We start from the raw sequence: 26,303 nt of genomic DNA on the forward strand, positions 1-26,303 counted from the left end.
AAGGAAAATGTAGAATAGATCATTGTTAGCTGGGAGAAGGTAACAACAAAGTAAACAGAGATAAAATGTAGACGGAGACAGTAAGACTGGTCGGAGAACTGGGAAGGGGAGGGATGCCGAAGGAAAGCAAGGGTTACTTAATGTTAGAGAAGTCAATGCTCATACCACTGGGGTGTAAGCTACCCAAGCGAAATATGAGGTGCTGGTCCTCCAATTTGCATTAGGCCTCACTCTGACAATGGAGGAGTCCCAGGAAAGAAAGGTCTGCGTGAGAATGTGAGGGGGAGTTAAAGTGTTTGGCAACTGGGAGATCAGGTAGGTTTAGGTGGACTGAGCGGAGGGAAACGATGGCAGAGCCTGCGCTTGGTTAAAAACTTTTAACTCTTTAAACGTCGCCTATTTCTTCTCTGCATAGATGTAGCATCACCCGCTGAGTTCCTCCAGAAGAGGCTCGACCAGAAACGTTGCCTATTCCTTCTCTCCATAGATCCTGCTTCACCCGCTGAGTTGCTCCAGCATTTTTGGCCACCAGCTAATTGCTGTAAATTAGAATAAACTCCGAAATCATAAATCTTTGGTCGCTTCTTCTTTTAGGACTTTGAATTTCCCCTATGTCTTCTGCTGTTTATGTTTATTGCTGTCACTTGCAGAGGTACAGGGAAAAGCTTTGTTTTGCATGCTATCCGAAAAGATCAGATAATATTATACATGAATACAATCAAGTCAAACTCGTCCAATAGGTGGAGCAAAGGGCAAGATACAGAATGCAGAATATAGTTCTCAGCATTGCAGCGCATCAGTTCCAGAGACAAAGTCCAATGTCCGCAATGGGGTAGAGATGAATCAGACAGTACCCTAGCTTATGGAAGGACCGTTCAGAAGCCTGATAACAAAGGGGAAGAAGCTGTTCCTGAGTCTGGTGGTGCGCGCTTTCAAGCTCCTGCTAGGCAGGAGGAATGACCGATTTGGGACGTCTTTGATTATGTTCATAAGATCATAAGTGATAGGAGTAGAATTAGGCCATTCAGCCCACCAGGTCCACTCCGCCATTCAATCATGGCTGATCCATCTCTCCCTCCTAACCCCACTCTCCCGTCTTCTCCCCATAACCCCTGACATCCGTACTAATCAAGAACTATCTCTGCCTTAAAAATATCCACTGACTTTGCCTCCACTGCCTTCAGTGTAAAGAATTCCAGATTCATCGCCCTCTGACTAAAGAAATTCCTCATCATTTTCCAAAAGGAACATTAATTCTGAGGTTATGACCACTGGTCCTGGACTCTCCCACTAGTGGAAACATCCTCGCCACATCCAAGCCTTTCCCTATTCTGTACGATTCAATGATTCTTCTAAACTCCAGCGAGTACAGGCCCAGTGCCGACAAACGCTCATCATATGTTAATCTACTCATTCCTGGGATCATTCTTGTAGCCATAATGTAGGCTGCTTTCTCTAGGCAGTGTGAAGTGTAGATTGAGTCTATGGTGGGGAGTCTGGTCTGTGAGATGGATTTGGGCTACATCTAGAAAAGATAATTGTCAAGCTTGAAAGGGTTCTGAAAAGATTTACGAGGATGTTGCCAGGACTAGAGGGTGTGAGCTACAGGGAGAGGTTGAGTAGGCTGGGTCTCTATTCCATGGGGCATAAGAGGATGAGAGGAGATCTTATAAAGGTGAACAAAATCATGAGAGGAATAGATCGGGTAGATGCACAGAGTCTTTTACAAAGAGTAGGGGAATTGAGGGCCAGAGGACATAGGTTCAAGGTGAAGGGGAAAATATTTAATAGGAATACAAGGGGTAGCTTTTTCCACAGAGAGGATGGTGGGTGTATGGAACAAACTGCCAGAGGAGGTAGTTGAGGCTGGGACTATCCCATCGTTTAAGAAACAGTTGGACAGGTACACGGATAGGACAGTAGGATTTTGGAGGGATATGGAGCAAGCGCAGGCAGGTGAGACTAGGGTAGCTGGGACATTGTTGGCCGGTGTGGGCGAGTTGAGTCGAAGGGCTTGTTTCCATGCTGTATCACTCTATGACACTCCCTGCATTGTCCCGCCACCATGGCCAGACCTTGTTGACACATGAAGATATTTCTCCACATTAAAGACATTCTGTCAATTCAAAGATCTCAAAGACCAATAGCTAATAGATGCAGGAGTAGGCCATTCGGTCCTTCAAGCCAGCAGCCATTCAATGTGTTCATGGCCGATCATCCCCAATCAGTACCCCGTTTCTGCCTTCTCCCCATATCCCGACTCCACTATCTTTAAGAGCCTTATCTAGCTCTCTTGAAAGTATCCAGAGAACCGGCCTCAGAGAATACCACAGACTCACAACTCTGTGAGAGAAAGTGTTTCCTTGTCTCCGTTCTAAATGGCTTACCCCTTATTCTTAAACTGTGGCCCCTGGTTCTGAACTGCCCCAACATTGGGAACATGTTGTCAGGTCGATTCTGTGCTTTATACAGTTAGCTGAGCACTTTCTGAACTCACTCACCTCCTTGTTTCCACCCTGAGAGGCAGTCTGGTGGGCAGATGCCCAGGAAAGAGCTGTTTACGGCATTTTATCCCCGTTCACATTGAAGGGTGCGTAGCTCCCCAGCCCCTAAACCAACCCAGCCCTCTCCCCACCCCCTAAACCAACCCCCTAAACCAACCCCCCCCCCCCCCCCCCCCCCCCCCCCCCCCCCCCCCAACCCCCCTCCCCAATGATCCTATTCATGATGTCACTGGGATGGAACATTGTACCGTCAGAGCACGGGGGACATGTGTCGGAAGGAACTGCAGGTGCTAGTTTAATTCAAAGATAGACACAAAATGCTGGAGTAACTCAGCGGGACAGGCAGCATCTCCAGAGAGAAGGAATGGGCGACGTTTCGGGTTGGATCAGTCTGAATAAGGGTCTTGACCCAAAACGTCACCCATTCCTTCTCTCCAGAGATGTTGCCTGTCCCGCTGAGTTACTCCAGCATTTTGTTTTAGCTGTTTACGTGTTTTTTGTTAGCTGTTTAACTGGGTCACAGTTTAAGAATAAGGGATAAGCCATTTAGAACGGAGATGAGGAATCACTTTTTCTCACAGAGAGTTGTGAGTGTGGAATTCTCTGCCTCTGTGGAGGTCGGTTCTCTGGATACTTTCAGGAGAGAGCTAGATAGGGCTCTTAAAGATAGCGGAGTCAGGGGATATGGGGAGAAGGCAGGAACGGGGTACTGATTGGGGATGATCAGCCATGATCACAGTGAATGGTGGTGTTGGCTCGAAGGGCTGAATGGCCTACTCCCGCACCTATTGTCTATTGTGTCTACAGAGCACAGGGGAGTTTTGTTAAATTGACAAAAAGCCAATGAAATACCCTGAAACTACAACACATTGACATAGAGGGAAAGATGGGGTGATGATTGAGAGCAAGGATTAAGTGGAGGCCCAGCATATACCCCTCTCTCTCTCTTTCTCGACAGATGTGTACCTTGAAACTAGCAAAGTACGGAACAAAACTACACAAGGTCTTTAAGACACACACACAAGCTTCCGTGCCATATCCTCAGATATCTTCTCCTAAGCCTCTTTTTGGGAGACACGAGAAATTGCAGAAGCTGGAATCTCAAGAAAAAAAAACAAAGTGCTGGAGACACTCAGCAGGTCAGGCAGCATCTGTGGAGGCAATCTGCGGACAGATGATACTGCAGGTTGGGATGCTTCTTTAATGTTCCTGCATGGTAGGCAAGATTGTGTGTTGGTCCAGGGAGAACGGACTTCATGAAAGGGAGGGCGATGGTGAAAGGGTGTTTTTCAGACTTGAGGCCTGTGACTAATGTGCCTCATGGTTTGGTACTGGGCTCATTCCTGTTTGTGGTAAAAAGCAATGAGTTAGGGAAGAATATACAACATGATTAGCAAATGGAAACATAAAAACATAGAAAATAGGTGCAGGAGGAGGCCATTCGAGCCAGCATCATCATTCAATATGATCATGGCTGATCATCCAAAATCAGTTCCCCGTTCCTGCCTTCTCACCATATCCCCTGACTCCACTATTTTTAAGAGCCCTATCTAACTCTCTCTTGAAAGCATCCAGTGAACCGGCCTCCAGCGCCCTCTGAGACAGAGAATTAGACTCGCAACTCTCTGTGAGAAAAAGTGTTTCCTCGTCACCGTTCTAAATTACTTACCGAGTGGGGGTGCCGTTGAGTATGGCTGCCCAGCCTGCAGCTGTCCGTCCTTTCACCCTTTAAAAAAAAATGTTAGTATGTTAAAAATTGTTGTTTTGGAGGTTTTCTAGTCTTTTTATGAGGGGAGGGGGAATTTTTTTTTCTCAGTCCCTACCTGGTCGGAGATGCGGTTTTCCTCCGAGCTTCAGCTTCGGCAGTGGCGCAGCGCTGAAGTACCAGCGCAGAGCGGGCGATGCCTTAACGAGGGTCGCCGTGTGGTAAGCTCCGGAGTGCTGTGGCCGCCGACTCCAACGTCGCGGAGCTGTGGTCGCGGAGCGTCCAGCTGCGGGGCGGCGCTGAGTTTAAACACCGCGGAGCCTGGGATCTCTCGCCGAGATCGCCAGTGTCGGAGCTCCGACCAGCGCGGCTTGTGGACTTCGGGAGCCGCGGTCTCGGGTAGGAAGCGGCCGTTCCAGACACTCCAGGCCACTGAGAGTGTTCTCCCGACGCTGGAGCTCCATCATCCGGCAAGAGGGCCTGTAACATCGGGTCGCCGTGGCGGCGACTGCGGAGACCTCAATAGACCCGACCATGGGTGAACAAGGGGAAGAGGACTGGACTTTGCTGCCTTCCCTCACAGTGGGAACCATCGTGAGGGGATGTTTTTATGTTTGGTGTTGAATTCTTCTTTAATGTTGTGTCTTATTTTTATTGGTGTACTGCAAATGGCAACTCAAATTTCACTTCACCAATTGGTGCACGTGACAATAAATGTCCTCTGTCCTAACTCCTTATTCTTAAACTGTGGCCCCTGGTTCTGGACTCCCCAACATCGGGAACATGTTTCCTGCCTCTAGCATGTCATGACCAGTGGGGCAAATAAGTGCAAGGTGTTGCATTTTGGGAAGTGAAACTAGGGCAGGACGTTCACAGTGAATGGCAGGGCCCTGGGTAGTGTCGTGGAGCAGAGGGATCTAGCACAGGAGCATGGTTCCATGAAAGTGGTGTCACAGGACGATGGGGTGCCAGAGAAGGTTATAAGTACATTGGCCTTCATCAGTCAAAGTATTCAGTATAAAAGTCGGGACATTATGTTACAGTTGTACAAGACGTTGGCGAGGCCGCATTTGGAGTATTGTGTCCACTTTTGGTCACTCTGCTGTAGGAAGGATGTTATTAAGCTGGAATGGATGCAGTGAAGATTTATGAGGATGCTGCCAAGACTCCAAGGCCTGAGGTATAGGAAGAGGTTGGCGGTTTAAGTTTAGTTTAGTTTAGAGATACAGTACGGAAACAGGGCCTTCAGCCCACACCAACCTGCGATCCACGCATATTAACACTATCCTTAGTGTTAACACACTAGGAACAATTTACACTTATACCAATCCAATTAACCTACTAACCTGCACGTCTTTGGAGTGTGGATGGAAACCGAAGATCTCAGAAAAAACGTACAGTCACGGGGAGAACGTAGAAACTCCGTACCAACAAGCACGCGTAGTCAGGATCGAACCCGCGTCTCCGGCGCTGCAAGGCAGCAAATCTACCGCTGGGCAACCCCTATTCTTCTCTAGATCTGTCTATCGGTGAATGAATCTTCAGAAAGAGATGCGTTATTAAAACCACACTCACGAGATCATTTATTTATTTTCCTAAAAAAAACTTTATTCACAGCATTCAGCAAAAGGCTGATGGAAGTATGAGGACTTTTCATCAGCAGAATATCCCACACCACCACCCTGCACAGGTGTCAGAGGTCTGCACAAGGTCCATAGTTGGCGTCACTCATAGATGATCAGAACACCACAAAACCGTAATCACCCACAGACAACCTTCCCTCCAAAGTGCGCAAATAATGAGACACAGAACTGCAGGTGCTGCATTAAGCATCATTGAATGAATTACATTGATTTACAACAACAAAAAGACAAAGTGCTGGAGTAACTCAGCTGGCCAGGCAGCATCTGTGGAGAACATGGAGAGGTGATGATTTCAAGTCACTACCCATCACCAGAGGTGGGTTCAATCTTAAAACGTCACCTATCCATGCTGAGTTAATCCAGCACTCTGTGACTTTTTTTGTAAACCAGCATCTGCCGTTTCTTGTTTCGAAGCTTATCCATTCGACTGACATGCACTTTCCTTGTCAAAAAAGATTCCCTTCGAATCTACAAAGTAAACATAGAAATTGACCTAGCCAGCGAGATGGCTGAAGTTTGCCATCTGCTGGCTATCACTTGTATACAGACAGGCATGTGTTGAAAACATGTGTTGCCAACAACTGCCGCAATGAAGTTTGAAGATAGTCTCATGGATAGGTTTACCAAAAGTTCACTGAAAACCAGAGAGGAAGTAAGTACTGACAGAAATGCGAGGCAGCACGATGAACAATGTTTAAACATGCACAAGAGAACCTACTCCGACTGTGGGCCACGTTACAGTCAAGGTTTTTTGAAGTGCCCCTCTTGTCCAAGTTGCCCTTTCTCAACACACAATGCTCCCAGATTCACATCTCCTAGAGTAGAGCTTCTGCTGTTATGTTTGGAAGCATGACGATGGCTCGGTTAGCTTTCCGAGCTCCGGTTCGTGGTGCCACCGTTTACCATGAAGCCGGCTGCCAGGAGTGTTGGCGCTAGGTTGCCTTCTTGAAGAATCCCATGATGGATGCCTGCTTGCCAGCTCGGCCGGAGCCCGGTGACTTCTTCTCCTTCTGCCCCTTCCGTTCCTCTTTCACCCCCCCAGTGCTCTTGGCCTGGGCTGGCTTCTGCACTTGTGGTTTGGCGGCCAACTCGCCCTCGCTGTCGGTGCACGACTCGTTCTGGAAAACCTTCTCCGTCACTGTAGAGGGCAAGAAGAGATGCGTAATCTTTACTTTAGACTGTACTTCAGAGAAACAGTGCGGAAACAGGCCCTTCGGCCCACCGAATCCACGCCAACCAGTGATAACCCCGTACACTGGCACTATCCTACACAATTTACACGTAACAATGAACAATGAAACATTTGGAAAGTGGGAGGAAACTGGGGAACCCAGAGAAAACCCACACGGTCACAGGGAGAACGTATAAACTACATACAGACAGCACCCATAGACAATAGACAATAGGTGCAGGAGTAGGCCATTCGGCCCTTCGAGCCAGCACCGCCATCCAATGTGATCGTGGCTGATCATCCCCAATCAGTACCCCGTTCCTGCCTTCTCCCCATATCCCCTGACTCCGTTAACTTTAAGAGCCCTATCTAGCTCTCTCTTGAAAGTATTCAGAGAACCGGCCCCCACCGCCTTCTGAGGCGGAGAATTCCACAGACTCACAACTCTCTGTGAGAAAAAGTGTTTCCTCCTTTCCGTTCTAAATGGCTTACCCCTTATTCTTAAACTGTGGCCCCTGGTTCTAGCCTCCCCCAACATCGGGAACATTTTTCCTGCCTCTAGCGTGTCCAAACCCTTGATAATCATGTGTTTCTATAAGATCCCCTCTCACCCTTCTAAACTCCAGAGTGTACAAGCCCAGGCGCTCCATTCTCTCAGCATATGACAGTCCCGCCATCCCGGGAAATAACCTTGTAAACCTACGCTGCACTCCCTCAATAGCAAGAATGTCCTTCCTCAAATTAGGGGACCAAAACTGCACACAATACTCCAGGTGTGGTCTCACTAGGATCCTATACACATGCATAAGGACCTCTTTGTTTCTATACTCAACTACCCTTGTTATAAAGGCCAACATGCCCTTCGGCCCATCGAATCCGTGCCAACCAGCGATAACCCCGTACACTAGCACTATCCTACACAATTTACAGGTAACAATTAACTTACAAACTTGTACATCTTTGGAAAGTGGGAGGAAACCGGAGAACCCGGAGAAAACCCAGTCACGGGGAGAATGTACAAACTACATGTACAATGTACAAACTACATATAGTAGGTATGTTACAAAACCTACCTGAATCGTCATTGGGAATCTGCCCACAGCCATGTGCGCGATTTTGGCGCTGTTTGGAGGGGGCGGGTTTAAAACGCGATTTTTATTAGGCTGTTCTAATCGCAGATGTTCAGCCTAGTAAATCATTAACGAAAAATCGCTGCAAGACCCGGTCGCAAAAGGTATTATTAGTTTTATAGGCCTCGATAATATAGTTATAATAGTTTTTAAATTACTCTCTGATTCCGCAACCTCTCGCAGCTCCAGGGTTTTATAAAGCAAACAATTAAAGGTATGTACCTTATTTTTACATTAAATGGGGCATATATATAACCCTGTATATCAAGTTATCTATAGCGAGTAGTTCATTTTGGGCTTTTTATATCCCGCAGTATTTTTCTCAGCATTTGAGAGCACTAATCCAGCGCGATGCGAACGTTCTAAACCAGCGCGTTCACATGAACCCACTAGAAAGCCGATTTAAATGGGCATTTATTTACAGCAATTGAACACTAAATTCCTTCCATTTGGCCTATAAATTAATGTAAATTAGATATAAAAATCATGTTATATTGTGAATTATTTGTGAATAATCTTTGGACACTTAGGCTATTTAAAAATGTTAATCTTTCCTTAAGAAATGGGCTTTTGACTATCCAAGATCACAGCTTTTTTGTAATGTCCATTGAAAATCAATAGGGAACAAGATGCTAATTTCCGAGTATGAAAATGGCCATAACTTTTTTAATACTTGAGATATGAAAGTGAATTTGGTGTCAAATTAAACTTATTGTTATGCTTTATCTGATGGGATAAATTGCAGACTTGATTTTTAAAATCTCAAAATTTTGTAACATTGCTACATACAGACAGCACCCACAGTTGGGATCGAACCCCGGTCTCTGGCACTGTAAAGCAGCAACTCTACCGCTGCACTACTGTACCACCCCAACATAAGATCAGTCTGAACAAGGATCTCGACCTGAAACGGCACACATTTCTCCGCTCCAAAGATGCTGCCTCACCCGCTGAGTTTCTCCAGCTTTTTGTCTACCCCAACATAAGAAACATTCTTATTATTGGGTTCACATTATGCATTGCAGTGTGACTGGCTGATCTTATAGAGATGCATTAAATGATGAGGGCAAATTAAGGGTTTGGACACGCTAGAAATGAGAAACATGTTCCCGATGTTGGGGGAGTCCAGAACCAGGAGCCCGTTTAAGAATAAGGGGTAAGCCATTTAGAACGGAGATGAGGAAACATTTTTTCACAGAGAGTTGTCAGTCTGTGGAATTCTCTGCCTCAGAGAGCGGTGGAGGCCGGTTCTCTGGATACTTTCAAGAGAGAGCTAGACAGAGCTCTTAAAGATAGCAGAGTCAGGGGATATGGGGAGACGGCAGGAATGGGGTACTGATTGTGGATTGTCAGCCATGATCACATTGAGTGGCGGTGATGGCTCGAGGGGCCGAATAGCCTAGTCCTGCACCTATTGTCTATTGAATAGATAGGGTAAATGCATAGACTTTTACCCATAGTAGGGGAATCAAGAACCAGAGGGCATGGGTTGAAGGTGTGAGGGGCAAGATTTAATAGCAATCCGAGGGGCAACATTTTCCACACAGAGGGTGGTGGGTGTATGGAACGAGCTGCCGGAGGAGGTAGTTGGGGCAGGGACTATAACAACATTTAAAAGTCATTTGGATAGATCCATGCATAAGGAAAGTTAAGTGGGACAAGGGCCAAATGCGGGAAAGTGGGACTATCTTTTACAGAGGCCAATTAACCTTCAAACCTGCACATCTTTGGGATGTGGGAAGAAATCGGAGCACTCGGAGGAAACCCACGCACAGAGGGAGAACGTGCAATCTCCACACACAGGATCGAACCCGTGAGTCTGTGGAATTCTCTGCCTCAGAGGGCGGTGGAGGCCGGTTCTCTGAATACTTTAGAGAGAGAGCTAGATAGGGCTCTTAAAGATAGCGGAGTCCGAGGATATGGGGGAAGACAGGAACGGGGTACAGATTGGGGATGATCAGCCATGATCACATTGAATGGCGGCCTACTTCAGCACCTATTGTCTATGGAACCCGAGCCTCTGGCGCTGTGAGGCAGCAGCTCCAACAGCTGTGCCACCAAGTGCCTGACCCGCTAAGTTCCTCCAGCACTTTGCACTTTGGTGAAGATTCCAATCTCGGCCGTTCCTCGTGTCTCCGCGCGCTGCGAGTTGAATCTTACCAAATTCACCCTCCTCATTCAGAAAGGTCTTGTTTTTGAGAACCCGGCGCTGCTTTCTGCTCTTCACTCCTCCTGCCTTCTAGGAGAGGTCAAAGAAAGGTGAGAAAGCGAATCAGTGAACACTCCTAGCTCAAGCTCCCATCAGGTGAAGAACAGGAAGGTAGGCAAAAATGCTGGAGAAACTAAGCAGGTGAGGCAGCATCTATGGAGTGAAGGAATAGGGTCGAGACCTGAAACGTCACCTATTCCTTCGCTCCATAGATGCTCCCTCACTCGCTGTGTTTCTGCAGCATTTATGTCTACCTTCGATTTTTCCAGCATCTGCAGTTCCTTCTTAAACAGTTGAAGAACAGCTACAGTTTAAAACATCGAAAAATAGGTGCAGGAGAGGCCTTTGGGCCCCCCGAGTCAGCACCGCCATTCAATACGATCATGGCTGATCATCCAAAATCAGTAACGGGGGTTCCTGCTTTTCACAGACAGCCATAAGTTGACTTTGGCCAGGAAGGAACTGCAGATGCTAGTTTAAACCCAAGATAGACACACAATGCTGGAGTAACTCAGCGGGTCAGGCTGCACCTCTGGAGAAACGAATAGGTGACGTTTCAGTTCTAGACCCTTCTTCAGTGTCTGACGAGGGGTCTCGACCATTAACGTTGCCTTTTCTTCAGAGATGCAACCTGACCTGCTGAGTTACATCAGCTTTTTGTGTCTACATACAATTTTGTCCGCAAGCTGTAAACTACGCACACAATAAAAAAAACTTGATATGGTAACCATACCTCCAGTAATGTCATGAATTTAGAACCATTTAGATAGGAACATGGATAGGATAGTTTTCATTGACTCTATGAATGGCATCAAAAGCATGAGGGATATGGGCCAAATGCAAGCAGGTGGGACTAATGTAGATGGGGCATGTTGACCAGTGTGGGCAAGTTGGGCTGAAGGGCCTTTTTTCACGCTGTATGACTCTATGAATGGCATCAAAAGCATACCCCGGATACACAACACCCCAACAAAAAATAACAAAAACTACATTAAAACACAGACAGAAAATAATAAAACGCGGACAGACTGCAGAGGCCGCTGCTGACCAGAGCCGCGCCGCATCGAGTGGGCGGCGCGGCTCTGGTCAGCAGCGGCCTCTGCAGTCTGTCCGCGTTTTATTATTTTCTGTCTGTGTTTTAATGTAGTTTTTGTTATTTTTTGTTGGGGTGTGTGTCATTGTGGGGGGTGGGGTGGGAGGGGGGGGGAAACTTTTTAAATCTCTCCCTGCACTGGAGACCCGACCTTTTCTCGTCGGGTTTCCGTTGTCGTTGGGGCCGCAACGAGGAGCGGCCTACAACAGGAAGAAGCCGGGGACTCTGGTGCCGACAACTCACCGTCGCCGTCGCGGGGCTGGCCGAGTCCGGAGCGGGTGGAGCGGTGGAGGAGCGCTGCTGCTGCTGCTGCTGCTGCTACCGGAGAGTCGGAGGCTCCAACGACAGGTCTGTGGACGGCGGCACCGGGAGCCCGCGGCTCCCTGGAGTGAGACCGCTTTTCAGGGCTCTCGCAACAGCGACTTCCCCCGCCCGAGTTGCGGGGTTGAAGAGCTCCTGGAGCGGGGCCTAACATCACCGCCCCGCGCGGCTGGGAATGGCCGCGGGACTTTGCGAGCGCACGCCGGGGTCTCTAACACCAAGACCCGGTGTGCGACCTCGCACCACCCGGCGTGGCTTTAATGGCCGCGGGACAATCGCCATTGCCAGCCGGGGGCTTTGACTTTGACTCTGACATCGGGGGGGGGGAAAGTGCAGTGGAGAAATAAGTTTATTTGGCCTTCCATCACAGCAATGTGATGGATGTTTATGTAAATTATGTTGTGTCTTGGGTCTATGTGTCTGTATGTATGGCTGCAGAAACGGCATTTCGTTTGGACCTCAAGGGGTCCAAATGACAATAAATGTATCTTATCTTATCTTATCTTATACGACGGATAAAAGAGAGAACAATTAGAAAAAGTGGACTAGGGAAACTAGTTAGAGTTGTACAACACGTAAGTAGGCCCTTCGGCCCACCTGGTCCATGCCAACCAAGTTGGCTTACTGGGCTAGTCCCATTTGGTTTAGGTTTATCATTGTCACCTGTACAGAGGTTCAGTGAAACGTTTTATTCTGCATGCGACCAAAACAGATCAGATCATTTTATACAGAAATACAACCAAGTCAATCTCAAGTACAACAGGCAGAGCAAAGGGGAAGGTACAGAGCGCAGAATATGGTTCTCAGCATTGTAGCGCATCAGTTCCAGAGACAAAGTCCAATGTCCGCAATGGGGTAGAGGTGAATCGGACAGGACCCTGGCTTATGGAAGGACCGTTCAGCAGCCTGATAACAGAGGGGGAGAAGCTTCCACTTGGCCCATATCCCTGTAAACAGGGGTGGGCAACCTTGTTCTGCATAGGGGCCAGGACACACATCTGTGAGGGGATGGCGGGCCACATCTATCACTTGTACACATGGACCCCGCCCCCATCCCGTGTTCACAGAAGGTGCGCAGCCGTGCCGGCGGCTCTGCGCAGGATGCAGTACAGCCAGAGCTCAGCGCTCGGCCGCGCTTGGCGCGCCGTATTATTATGGGGAAAGAAAATCTGCCTGCGGGCTGGATGATTTCAGGTTACGGGCCGCATCCGGCCCGGGGTCCCTAGGTTGCCGACCCCTGCTGTAAACCATCCCCCCATCTACATATATATCTGTTCAAATGTCTTATGAAAGTCGTAGTTGTATCCACTTCTACAACTTCCTCTGGCAGCTCATTTCAGATCGGACTACCCTCTGAGTGAATAAGTTGCCCCCCAGCTCCCTCTTAACTCTCTCCCCTATCACCTTAAGCCAGCACCCTCTAGTTTTAGAATCCTCCACAATGGGAAAAATATTGTGAGCGTTCACTTTATGCATGTCCTTCATGATTGATCATAAGTTCATGTCATAAGTGCTGAATTGGAACATTTGGCCCATCGAATCAACTCATGGCTGATCTATCTTCCCCTCTAAAACCCCATGCCCCTGCCTTCTCCCCATAACCCTCGATACCCTTACTGATCAAAAATTGTCAATTATCTGTCAGAGACTTTGCAACTAACCGGAGAGATGCTGTCTGACCCGCTGAGTTACTCCAGCACTCTGTGAAACGTCACCTATCCATGTTCCCCACAGATGCTGCCTGACCCGCTGAGTTACTCCAGCACTCTGTGAAACGTCACCTATCCATGTTCCCCACAGATGCTGCCTGACCCGCTGAGTTACTCCAGCACTCTGTGAAACGTCACCTATCCATGTTCCCCATAGATGCTGCCTGACCCGCTGAGTTACTCCAGCACTTTGTGTCGATCTTCAGAATCTGTCAATCTCCGCTTAAAAATACTCAATGACTTGGACTTCTAGTTAACTAAATTATTTCTCTCTCTCTCCTCCAAGGTTAGTTCTGTTTGCGTTTATTTGCTTCAGTTTTGACCAAGCAGTTTAATTTAAGTTTTTTTTTGCATTGTCAATAAACTTGCGGGAAAAAAAAGTTATTTTTTGATTAAACCAGTTATCAGAAAAATATATTATGTTTGCCTTATGAACTTTCATTTTATGAAAGAGAAGGAAAGAGATTAATAAATATATATAATAATTTTTATGTTGGGGTTCCCCAGGACATGAAAATTATTTCAAGGGTTCCGCAAGGGTCAAAAGGTTAAGAAACGCTGTCTAAATCTCTCCCGCTACTGGAAACTTCTTCTCTGCAGGCCTGATCAAGCTGAATAATAGAGATGAAGTCTGCAAGGGGAAGGTAGAGGGGGAGAAGAAGCCCATTACCTCAGTGTCCTCTGCACTCTGCCAACGGGCTGGCTTAGCCGCCACCTCGGAGAAGCTTGGTGGTGATGCTTCCTCCTCGCCGACTGGGGCTTCACCCTTTGGTGACGGCGTTTTCACATCAAAGGCTCCAGGAGAGTCCGCCACCACTACAGCACAAGCACAACACACCGAGTGACTTGATGGGTAATCATTTACTACTTAACACAAGTATTTAACGTTGAGACAAACGTTAATCCAAGTGGAGGCGTGGGTTCGAATCCCACTTCTGACACCATGTTGGTTTGCAGTCCTTGTAATAATAAAGACCTCACACCGTGTCAGGTTATACACTGTTTATTTAGAATAAACAACTACAAGCTCTCACTTGAGAGTTCACTTCAGACTGCGGAGTGCAGTAGACCGCGACGCTAATAAGCTAGTAGGCGTAACTACAAAAGCATGACATAACATGAGCCACTAATCTACACGTTACGCTACCAGACTCAAAGGACATCAATGGTTGCTGGGAAAAGGTAGGCGAATGGAGCTGAGAGGTGCAGATAGATCTGCCATGACTGAATGGCAGAGTAGGGTTGACAGTATCGAATGGCCTAATAATATGTCTCATTCCTATGTCTTATGAACCCATAGGAGTCAAGGAAAGAGCGTTCATGTCGCGGCCCTGTTTCCACCAATCTTTCACCACCATGTACAAGAAGCACAAGACAGACATCATTGTATGCAGATGCCGAGAAGTGTGTTCAGCTCTGGCTGAACAACTTCTAATCTTATGTGTGGACTAGACAAAAAGAAGGTGAACTCATAGAGTCATAGAGTGATGGTAGACACAAAAAGCTGGAGTAACTCAGCGGGACAGGCAACATCTCTGGAGTGAAGGAATGGGTGTCGTTTCAGGTCGAGACCCTTCTTCAGTCTGATGTCAGGGGAGTGGACGGGACAGGGATAGAATGTAGTCGGAGACAGTAAGACCAGTGGGAGAACTGGGAAGAGGGAGGGGATGGAGAGAGAGGGAAAGCAAGGGCTATTTGAAGTCAATGTTCATACCGCTGGGGTGTAAGCTGCCCGAGCGAAATATGAGATGGTGTTCCTCCAATTTGCGCTGGGCCTCACTCTGACAATGGAGGAGGCCCAGGACAGAAAGGTCAGTGTGGGAATGGGAGGGAGAGTTAAAGTGCTAAGTTAGAGAAGTTCTAAGCTCCAAGTTAGAATGACAGCGGAAACAGGCCCTTAAGCTGAACTTGCCCACACCGACCAACATGTCCCAGCTACACTAGTCCCACCTGCCCGAGTTTGGTCCCTATCCCTCCAAACCTGATCTATCCATGTACCTGTCTAACTGTTTCCTAAATGTTGGGATAGTCCCTGCCTCAACTACCTCCTCTGGCAGCTTGTTCCATACACCCACCAACGTTTGTGTGATAAAAGTTGCCCCTCAGATTCCTATTCAATCTTTTTCCCTTCACCTTAAACCCTCGACCAGATAAGGTCCTGGACTGATAAAGTCCAGATAAGGTCTACCTGGTCCTATCAATAAGATAGATAGGAGTCTCACCCTGGTCATTCCTCCTTCCCCATGCTCATGTCGGGCAGAAGGTACAGATGCTTGAACGTGTGCACCACCAGACTCAGGAACAGCCTCTTACCCTCTCTTATATTAGGCTTCTGAACTGGTAAGCTCAGCAACATTGAAATACAGCTTGGAAACAGGCCTTTCGGCCCACCAAGTCCACGGTGACCACTGATCACCCGTTCACACTGGTTCTATGTTATCCCACTTTCACATCCACTCCCTACACACAAGGGGGCAATTTACAGAGGGCCAAGTCACCTACGAACCTACACGTTTTTGGATGTGGGAGGAAACCGGAGCGCCTGGAGGAAACCCACGCACTCACCGGGAGAATGCACAAACTCTATGTCGACAGTACCCAAGATCAGGATCGTACCAAGAACTCGCCCAGTATGCTAACTTGGTCAGCACCGACAGGGTAGGCCAAAGGGCATGTTTCTGGATTCCTCACATTTATCCACATTAAACTGCATCTGCCATGCATCTGCCCACTCACCCAACCTGTCCAAGTCACCCAACATCCTCATAGCATCCTCCTCACAGATCACACTGCCACCCAGCTTTATGTCATCTGCAAATTTGCTAATATTACTTTTAATCCCTTCATCTAAATTTTAGATTCTAAATCATTGATGTACATTGTAAATAGCTGCGGTCCCAGCACCGAGCCTTGCGGTAAACCACTATTCACTGCCTGCCATTCTGAAAGGGACCCGTTAATCCCAACTCTTAGTTTCCTGTCTGCCAACCAGTTCTTTATCCTTGGTAGTATCCTACCCCTAATATCATGTGCTCTAATTTTGCCCACTAATCTTCCATGTGGGTCCTTATCAAAGGCTTTCTGAAAGTACAGGTACACTCCATCCACTGGCTCTCAAGATTCAAGAGTGTCCATTTTCCTAGTTACAGCCTAAAAAAAAATCCAGAAGATTAGTCAAGCATGATTTCCCCTTTGTAAATCCATGCTGACTCGGACCAATCCTGTTACTGCTATCCAAATGTGCCGCTATTTAATCTTTTATAATTGACTCCATCATTTTCCCCACCACTGATGTCAGGCTAACTGGTCTATAATTCCCTGTTCTCTCTCTCTCCTTTCTTAAAAGTGGGATAACATTAGCTACCCTTCAATCCACAGGAACTGATCCAGAATCTATAGAATCATGCGTCCATGATTTCTAGAGCTACTTCCTTCAGTACCCTGGGATGCAGACCATCAGGCCCTGCGGATTTATCAGCCTTCAGTCCCATCAGTCTACCCAACACCATTTCCTTCCCAATTATTAATTTCCTTCAGTTCCTCCATCACCCTAGGTCCTCTGTCCTCTAGTACATCTGGGAGATTGTTTTTGTGTCCTCCTTAGTGAAGAAGGATCCAAAGTACCTGTTCAACTCGTCTGCCGTTTCCTTGGTGCCCATAATAAATTCACCTGTTTCTGTCTTCAAAGGACCCACATTTGTCACAGCAGGGTCTGATCCTACCGTCCTCGTCGCTGCTGTCCGACTGAGCCTGTCTGATCCGCCGTCGCCGCTTGGTGCAAGGTCCCTCCCCGTCGCTCGGCTGCGCTACGCCACGCTTCGTCTTCTTGTTGCTGTCGGCATGAAACGCACATTTTGGACGAGGGCTTGGAAATAAATTCCAAAACATTTCGGAGTTGTACGATTCTATCGGGGGGGGGGGGGGGGGGGGGGGGGGGGGGGGGGGGGGGGGGTGAGAACGCTGGAGAGGGTCCAGAGGAGGTTTACGAGAATGATCCCAAGAATGAGTGGGTTAACATATGATGAGCGTTAGTCAGCACCGGGCCTGTACTCGTTTAGAAGAATGAGGGGGAGCCCTCATTAAAACGTACAGAATAGTGAAAGACCTGGATAGAGTGGATGTGGAGAGGATGTTGCCACTAGTGGGAGAGTATAGAATCAGAGGCCACACAGTCAGAATTAAAGGACGTTCCTTTAGAAAGGAGATGATATTTCTTCAGAGGGTGGTGAATCTGTGAAATTCATTGGCACAGACAGCTGTGAAGGCCAAGTCAATGGATAGTATTGATAGCAGAGATTGATTAGTATGGGTGCCAGGGGTGATGGGGAGAAGGCAGGAGAATGGGTTTGAGGGAAAGATTGAAACATGGAAAATAGGTGCAGGAGTAGGCCATTCGACCCTTCAAGCCAGCACCGCCATTCAATATGATCATGGCTGATCATCCAAAATCAGTACCCTGTTTTTGCTTTGATCAGTCTGAAGAAGGGTCTCGACCCGAAACGTCACATATTCCTTCTCTCCAGAGATGCTGCCTCACCCGCTGAGTTACTCCAGCATTTTGTGTCTCCACCCGTTCCTGCTTTCTCCCCATATCACTTGATTCCTTTAGCCCCAAGAGCTATATCTAACTCTCTTGAATACATCAAGCTCAGCTATGATTGAATGGCGGAACAGGCTTAATGGGCCGAATAGCCTAATTCTGCTCCTATCACTGATGAACTGACGGGGGGGGGGGGGGGGTCTGCTGCCAAGGGCTGCGGCAGGCAATAGATACCCTTATACCTTTGTCGGCACCAAAACGTGGCGACATTTGTGTACTGTCCAAGTTGTACGCAAAACCAAGCACCTCACTGTACCCATGGTACGTGACAATCAGTCATTCATCTCTCATCCCACTGATCATAGCTCTCTTTCAATTTAGTTGTTTTAATTTTGGTTATTCCTTACTCCTCTCCAGGCATATGAGAGTTGGCCTTGACATCATTATCTAAACCAGTGGTTCTTAACCTGGGGCTCGGGACCCCCATTGGGGGGGGGGGGGTTGTTTGGGGCTTTACTGGGGGACATGAAGGGGCCATAAATAACATATCCATTTGTTGAGCCCATGTTTAAGAATCTAACAAAGGTACATACCACATACAGTATTTTGTTCGCGTATGTATGCCAAAAAAGGATGAACCACTGATCTAAAGTTCATGATAGTGACCACTCTAACCCAACTTTGGATCTGAAGAAGGGTCTCGACCCAAAACATTGCCTTTTCCCTTTGCTCCATAGATGCTATCTCACCCGCTGAATTTCTCCAGCATTTTTGTCTACCTCCGATTTTCCAGCATTTCCTTCTTAAATAACTCGAACCCAACTGTTCCCTCACTTACATTTGCCTCCGTTCAATTCCCTGATTTCTGAAGATAAGACACAAAATGCTGGAGTAACTCAGCGGGACAGGCAGCATCTCTGGAGAGAAGGGATGGGTGACGTTTCATGTCGAGACCCTTCCTTCCTTTGAGATTGGGCCTTTAACCCATGAATGGGCTGGGGGAAAGTTGACTCTCACATTGGACTGACACCAACCTCTGTTCGTCGCCTTGCTGCCGATTATCCCGTGTTTTCTTTGCCTTCTTTGCCGTGTTCTTCTCCTTCGGAGGCTTGGCTGGCACTTTCTGTGCTGCGGCGTCACTGGTCAGGGCCATTTCTTCGTCGCTCCCTCCCTGCGCAGCTGCAACGTGGCTCTCTCCACCCTCAGGGGCATCTGCTTTCTCTGCAAACTCCGGGGCTGGTTTTCCGGGAGGAACCTGTTCCTTTGCGGCCTTAGACGGTGGCGATTCTTTCTCTGTGGGGTTTGAGGTACATATTAGACAATAGGTGCAGGAGTAGGCCATTTGGCCCATCGAGCCAGCACCGCCATTCAATGTGACCATGGCTGATCATCCCCAATCAGTTCGCCATTCCTGCCTTCTCCCCATATCCCCCGACTCCGCTATTTTTCTATATAACCACAATATTAACTACAGTGCTAGTAAATATCACACTGTTTATAGGACATTGAACAGTACAGCACAGGAACATGTTGAAAATTTTCGGCCATCTGCTGCGACTGTGACGGGCGCCGACAAGTTGCCGAAAAAAATCACGCAAGTGGGACAGCCCTTGAATGGGACATTTGCTTATCTGTACTGGTGTGACATTTGGCTGTGTTTACTGTTCTGTGGTTTCCAGAGATGAATGGTCTGTGAGTGTTGTAAAACAATTTGGGAAGAAGGGAAATTCTGAAGGTGCTTGCTATGGTTAACAGAACATCAAAAGGAAAATCTGTATAGAAGGAGTAGATGAATCTTTGGTCATTGAACAATCTCCCAGAATACTCCCAGAGGTCACTGTATTTGGCGGTCTTCAATAAAGTCTTGATCGTCTTATCCGAACTTTGTGTTGTGTTTTAAAGTTTTCTTTCTAGACCACATGCAAAATGGAGTAACAATAGATGTAGGAGTAAGCCATTCGACCCTTCGAACCAGCACCGCCATTCAATGTGATCATGGCTGATTATCCCCAATCAGTAACCCGTTCTTGCCATCTCCTCATATCCCCTGACTCTGCTATCTTTAAGAGCCCTATCTAGCTCTCTCTTGAAAGTATCCGGAAAACCGTCCTCCACCACCCTCTGAGGCAGAGAATTCCACAGACTCACAATTCTCAGTGAGAAAAAGTGTTTCCTCGTCTCCGTTCTAAATGGCTTATTCCTTATTCTTCAACTGTGGCCCCTGGTTCTGGACTCCCACAACATCGGGAACATGTTTCCTGCCTCTAGCGTGTGTCTAAACCCTTAATAATCTTATATGTTTCAATAAGATCCCCTCTCATCCTTCTAAATGCCAGAGTATAAAAGCCCAGCCGCTCCATTCTGTCAGCATATGACAGTCCCGCCCTCCCGGGAATTAACCTTGTAAACCTACACAGCACTCCCTCAATAGCAAGAATGTCTTTCCTCAAATTAGGGGACCAAAACAGCACACAATACTCCAGGTGTGGCCTCACTAGGGCCCTGTACAACTGCAGAAGGACCTCTTTGCTGCTATACTCAACTCCTCTTGTTATGAAGGCCAACATGCCGTCCGCTTTCTTCACTGCCTGCTGTACCTGCATGCTTACTTTCATTGGCTGATGAACAAGGACCCCCAGATCTCATTGCACTTCCCCTTTTCCCAACCTGACACCATTCAGATAATAATCTGCCTTCCTGTTTTTGCCACCAAAGTGGATAACCTCACATTTATCCACATTAAACTGCTTCTGCCACGCATCTGCCCGCTCACCCAACCTGTCCAAGTCACCCTGCATTCTCTTAGCATCCTCCTCACAGTTCACACTGCCACCCAGCTATGTGACATGAACAGCACCTCACATTCTGCCTAGGATGCTTACAACCAACAGTATGAACGTTGAATTCTCCAAATTCAGGTAAGTACAACCCAGCAAAAACTGACACCCTTCCCTCCCCCTTGTCGACCCGCTCTTCCCTGTGCCTGACCTAGATGTGCAACCATATCTCCCTTGCCCCATCGTCATTTATCCATCATCTATACTGGTCTTACACTTTGTCTTTACATCTCTGGCCTTTGTCCAAACCTCTGGCTATCAACCCCCCTCCCCCGCCCCGCCCCCCCCTCACCTGTATCCACCTATCATTTTAGACACAAGCTGCTGGAGTAACTCAGCGGGACAGGCAGCATCTGTGGAGAGGACTGGGCGACGTTTCAGACCTTCTTCAAACCTCGACCTGAAACATCACCCATACGTCCCCTCCAGAGATGCTGCCTGTGGTGAAGTTTTGGATCAGGACCCATCTTCAGATTGATAAGTTATCATTCTCTCTGCAGATGCTGCCTGACTCACTGAGTTCTTCCGGCACTTTGTGCTTTGCACAAGAGTTCAGCATCTGCACTTCATTGTGTCTCCATTCTCAAGAGTGTCAGCAACCAGTCAGAAATACACTGGGTTGATGGGCCAAATGCCTACTTGTGTTCCTATCACTTAGAATGGAGATGAGGAAACACTTTGTCACACAGAGAGTTGTGAGTCTGCGGAATTCTGTGCCTCCGAGGGCGGTGGAAGCCGGTTCTCTGGATAATCTCTAGTTAGATAGAGCTCTTAAAGATAGCGGAGTCCGGGGATATGGGGAGAAGGCAGGAATGGGGTACTGATTGTGGATGATCAGCCATGATCACATTGAATGGCGGCGCTGGCTCAAAGAGTTGAATGGCCTACTGCTGCACCCATTGTCTATAGTCAATTAACTTAAAAACCTGTACGTCTTTGGTGTGAGGGAGGAAACCAAAGATCTCGGAGAAAACCCAGGCAGGTCACTGGGAGAAGGTACAAACTCCGCACAGACAGCACCTGTAGTCAGGATTGAACCCAGCAAGTGCTGTAAGCAGCAACTCTACCACTGCGCCACTGTGCCGCTTGTTGGAAGAGGCCAAGATGTTTAGGGAGGAGTTTCCAGCGCTGAGGACGAGACAGCAGCAGAAACAGCTGCCAACAATTACTTACTGGCACTGACTTTCTGGAAAAAGTTGCTGAGCCCTTTGCTTGCCGCCTTGCTTCCCGAAGGAGCCTGGAAAAGAAAGACAGGACGGACGCACCCTGCAATGAGATACTCGTTTTCCTCAAACAAAATAGCATTTTCTTTATCAGAAAAACAACACTCTGCAAGTTTAGTTTAGAGATACAGTGCGGAAACAGGCCCTTCAGGCCGCCGACCAGCGATCCCCGCATATTAACGCTATCCTACACACACGAGGGACAATTTTTACATTTACCAAGCCAATTAACATACATACCTGCATGTTTTTGGAGTGTGGCAGGAAACCGAAGATCTTGGAGAAAACCCACGCAGGTCACGGGGAGAACGCACATACTCTGTACAGATAGCGCCCGTAGTCGGGATCGAACCCGGGTCTCCGGCGCTGTATTCGCCGTAAGGCAACAATTCTACCGCTGCGCCACCGTGCCGCCCTTTCTCTTGACTAGATGTTTAATTTAGTATAGTTTAGTTATACAGAGCGGAAACAGATCCTTCAGCCCACTGATTCCGGACAGATCAGTGATCATCGCACACTAACACAAGCCTACACACACTAGGGACAATTTACACTTATACCAAGTATACAAACCCAAGCCAATCAACCTATAAACCGGTTTATGCAACCTGCTGGACAAGATGGTAAAATCTGGGACACTAGATGCTCCTCAGCCAATACTGTCTGAGAAACGGCAACTCCAACATAAGAGGCTACAGAGAGCGGTGGACTCAGCCCAGTCCATCGTGGGCACTGCTTGGTTTGCAATAACCAACCTTATCTCCCTGTGGCTCAGCACTTCAACACCCCCTCCCATTCCGAATCCGACCTTTCTGTCCTGGGCCTCCTCAATGGCCACAGTGAGGACCACTGTAAATTTGAGGAGCAGCACCTCAAATTTTGCTTGGGCAGTTTGCACCCCAGCAGTATGAACATTGACTTCTCTAATTTCAGGTAGTTCTTGCATTCTCCTCCACGTCTCAGCTCTCCCTCAGCCCACTGGCTCTACCTCTTCCTTTCTTCTTCCCGCCCCCTCCACCCTCACATCTGTCTGAAGAAGGGTTTCGACCTGAAACGTTGCCTATTTCCTTCGCTCCATAGATGCTGCCTCATCTGCTGAGTTTCTCCAGCATTTTTGTCTACCTTCTTCGATTTTCCTTCTGAAACATTTACCCATGCATTCTTTCTGCATTGGCCGAGTCTTCCTGCCTGTGATGCTGCTGCAATACCATACTTGTGTAGATGACAATAAACTTGACCCAGTCAGCCATCAGCCACATACAAAAAACGGACCACTACAATTCTTTGTTCTGGACCACAATTTCAGTTCAATAATAAAATTGAAACCATAGAAAAATTTGGCTGTAGGGGCATGGTCTCCTTTCATCATTGAATTTCTTCAACACCTTTACCTAGGGCCAGGCTTTGGTCCTGCCCCTCCTCACCTTTTTGTATTTTCTTCTTCCTTTCCTTTCTTTCCCTCCGATTCACTTACTTATTAGTTTAATCAGTCTGACGAAAATTGACAATTGGGTCCCCTGACCCAAAACGTCGGCCCACCTATCCATGTTCTCCACAGATGCTCCCCATATCCCTTGATTGACCCATTGAGAATTCCACTCACAACACTCTGTGAAAAAGTCACCTATATCCATGTTCTTCCACAGATGCTGCCTCTGGGAGAGGCGCGCTGAGTTACTCCATGCACTCTGTGAAACGGCACCTATCCATGTTTCTCCACAGATGCTGCCTGACGTCGCGTGAGTTGTCTCCAGAAATCTGTGTCAACGGGGAATTTGAGCTGCTTTGTTCCTTACTAAATCTTCTCCCAAAGACTCACTGCAAGACCTCTTACAAGACTCTGTGTTAAAGAGCTGCGAAAAATTCTGCAAACAACATCAGCAAGCTCTGAAGAAGAAACTGAAGCTCAAAGATCAGCTGCTGAAATGGCTACAAATGGAACAATCTATAAGAGCTTTGGTAATGAAAGACTTTGTTGAGATGCTACATGAGGAGACTTCTGCACTGGATACAAGTCTGACTAAAAATATGCAGCTCGGGAATCGTGAAGTATTGATGAAGTAGAGACCGACTTAAAAGCAGAAATCGGACGGGTTGAAAATGAGTGCAATGAAAAGTTGGACCCTGGTCTTTTTACCTCTTAAGCATACAGCACTGCTATGAAAGAAATGGAAACTGCGATGAAGGAAATATCTGAAGAGATGAAGAGAATGAGGAAAGACCAAGACCGTGTCTCAGGTCAACTGGCTAAAATGACCGACAAATGCCTTGATTTGGAAGCCCGGTCAAGACGGCAGAACTTAAGGATAGTTGGAGTGAGAGAGGGAAAGGAGACTGGAATGGATCCCCGGGAGTTCACTACCAACTTACTTAAACAAGTATTCAAGCTGCCTGACAAACCAAAAATAGATGTTGCACATCGGGTTCAAAGAGCTCACTCGAGGCCAGAAGCCCCCCCCCAGACAGATCATAGTGAAATTTCATGACATCGCTGCTCTGGAAGATATTATGAAAAAAAATCCATTCGCAACAAATTTGATGTTTGAAGATGAAATTGTTTGATTTTTTAGAGATTACCCAGCTGAAGTGGCTAAAAATCGGGACCCGTTTACAAAGACAAGACTGATTCTGCAAGGAATTCCAAACCTAAGATATGGGATAATTTACCCAGCAAAAATGAGGGTCACTTACAAGAATTTGGAACGTGTTTTTACTGATCCAGAAGAAGCATATAGATACGCACAAGAGCTAACAAAGGATATTAACGGATAAGTAAAACAGCACGGCTATCTGGAGATTGTTCTGTTATATATATATATATCATTAGAGGGGAAGCTGAGAAAATATGACTTTTTAAATTAATGTAACTATGAATGCTCTCGTTAAGATGGCGGAATACTGCACGTGGTGAAATCTAGACATTTTATCAACTGTGGAATGTTAACCCAAGGACAAACTTTTTTTCGAATGAAAGACTTAAAAACAAAGGGGAGTCGTGGAACATGGAAAAATTAAATTAAATGGAGTTGAAAGAAATAATTTACTAATAAAAAGATATTCATAATCATACACCAACACATAAATAACTGAACTAACCTAGCTACACGAATCTAAAATGAATTAGTATAACCGAATAATGATTCACTTCTCCGGGTTGTGCACTATCACCTATTTACTCTTGCGATAGAGCCCTTAGCAGAAAGTATAAGAATGCATCCGAATTTTCATGGTTATAATACTAAACACTTTAATAATAAAATAATAATTATATGCAGCTGACGTACTATTATACATTACAAAATCGCAAATTAGCATACCAAACATATTAAATTTAATAGAGAAATTTGGTTCCTTCTCAGGATATAGAATAAACTGGAACAAAAGCGAAATCATGACGATAAAACCTCAAGAGCCGACACACCTTTTAAAATTCCCCTTTAGAATTGCTACAGAAAAATTTAAATATTTGGGTATCCAAATTACCAGAAAATACAACTCTTTATTTAATGCAAACTACATGCCTTTACTTACTAAACTGCAAGCCTTGACTCAATTTTGGAAAACACTTCCGATGTCTTTAATAGGCAGAATAAATGTCATAAAAATGATTTTTCTCCCACAAATTCAGTACTTAATTCAATCAATACCAATATCTATATTACTAAAATTCTGATCTTGACTGCTTTTGGCCCACTGTGCTGCGATTTCCGACAAAACGGCGCCACCTACGGCCGTCATTTTTGGCCACCTCGCTCAGAGCCCCCCTCCGCCTTACAGGTGCGGAGGATTTTTCCCGTCCATGACAAATCAGAGAGATATTAACGTTTTAAAAAAATTCTCCATTCTCTCTGCTGCCCCTGCTGGAGGGAGGTGAAGGGCTATAAAACCAGGAAGTGGTGTGCCTCACTCAGTCTCTGCAAGATGGATAAAGCCAAGGGTAACATCTCTCTGAGCTCTGAATAACACTGAACAAATGTCTACACAACTGTGAGTCCCCTTAATGTGGTTTGAAAATAAAAATATGGTTTGTTTGAAGTAAAAAGGCACTGCCTGCAAATGGTTGTTTGGGTGCTCTGGCTTGAAGTTGAAAGACACTACTTACTGCAAATGGTGGCTTGGGTGATTTGGCTTGAAGTTGAAAGGCACGTCTTACTGCAAATGGTGGCTTGGGTGCTTTGGCTTGGAAGTTGAAAGGCACTACTTACTGCAAATGGCGGC

At 46.9% G+C, this 26,303-nt stretch overlaps 1 protein-coding gene across 2 annotated transcripts in view; it reads right to left on the reverse strand.

Moving 5' to 3' along the window:
* Positions 1–5,791: 5,791 nt before the first annotated feature.
* Positions 5,792–26,303, reverse strand: part of pold3 (polymerase (DNA-directed), delta 3, accessory subunit) — a 33,986-nt gene continuing 13,474 nt past the window's right edge. The window contains exons 7-12 of one of the 2 annotated variants that reach the window (XM_055631489.1): positions 22,036–22,099; positions 19,060–19,318; positions 17,208–17,317; positions 14,156–14,301; positions 10,314–10,389; positions 5,792–6,990 (exon numbers count right to left, since the gene is read on the reverse strand). In XM_055631489.1, coding sequence (XP_055487464.1) covers positions 6,785–6,990; positions 10,314–10,389; positions 14,156–14,301; positions 17,208–17,317; positions 19,060–19,318; positions 22,036–22,099 — 861 coding nt within the window. In that variant the 3' untranslated portion in view covers positions 5,792–6,784. Of the gene's footprint in view, positions 6,991–10,313; positions 10,393–14,155; positions 14,302–17,207; positions 17,318–19,059; positions 19,319–22,035; positions 22,100–26,303 lie in introns of both variants that reach the window. The other variant, XM_055631488.1, reaches the window with a different exon arrangement.

The sequence above is a fragment of the Leucoraja erinacea genome, unplaced genomic scaffold (genome assembly GCF_028641065.1).
Source record: "Leucoraja erinacea ecotype New England unplaced genomic scaffold, Leri_hhj_1 Leri_77S, whole genome shotgun sequence".
Taxonomy (NCBI): domain Eukaryota; kingdom Metazoa; phylum Chordata; class Chondrichthyes; order Rajiformes; family Rajidae; genus Leucoraja; species Leucoraja erinaceus.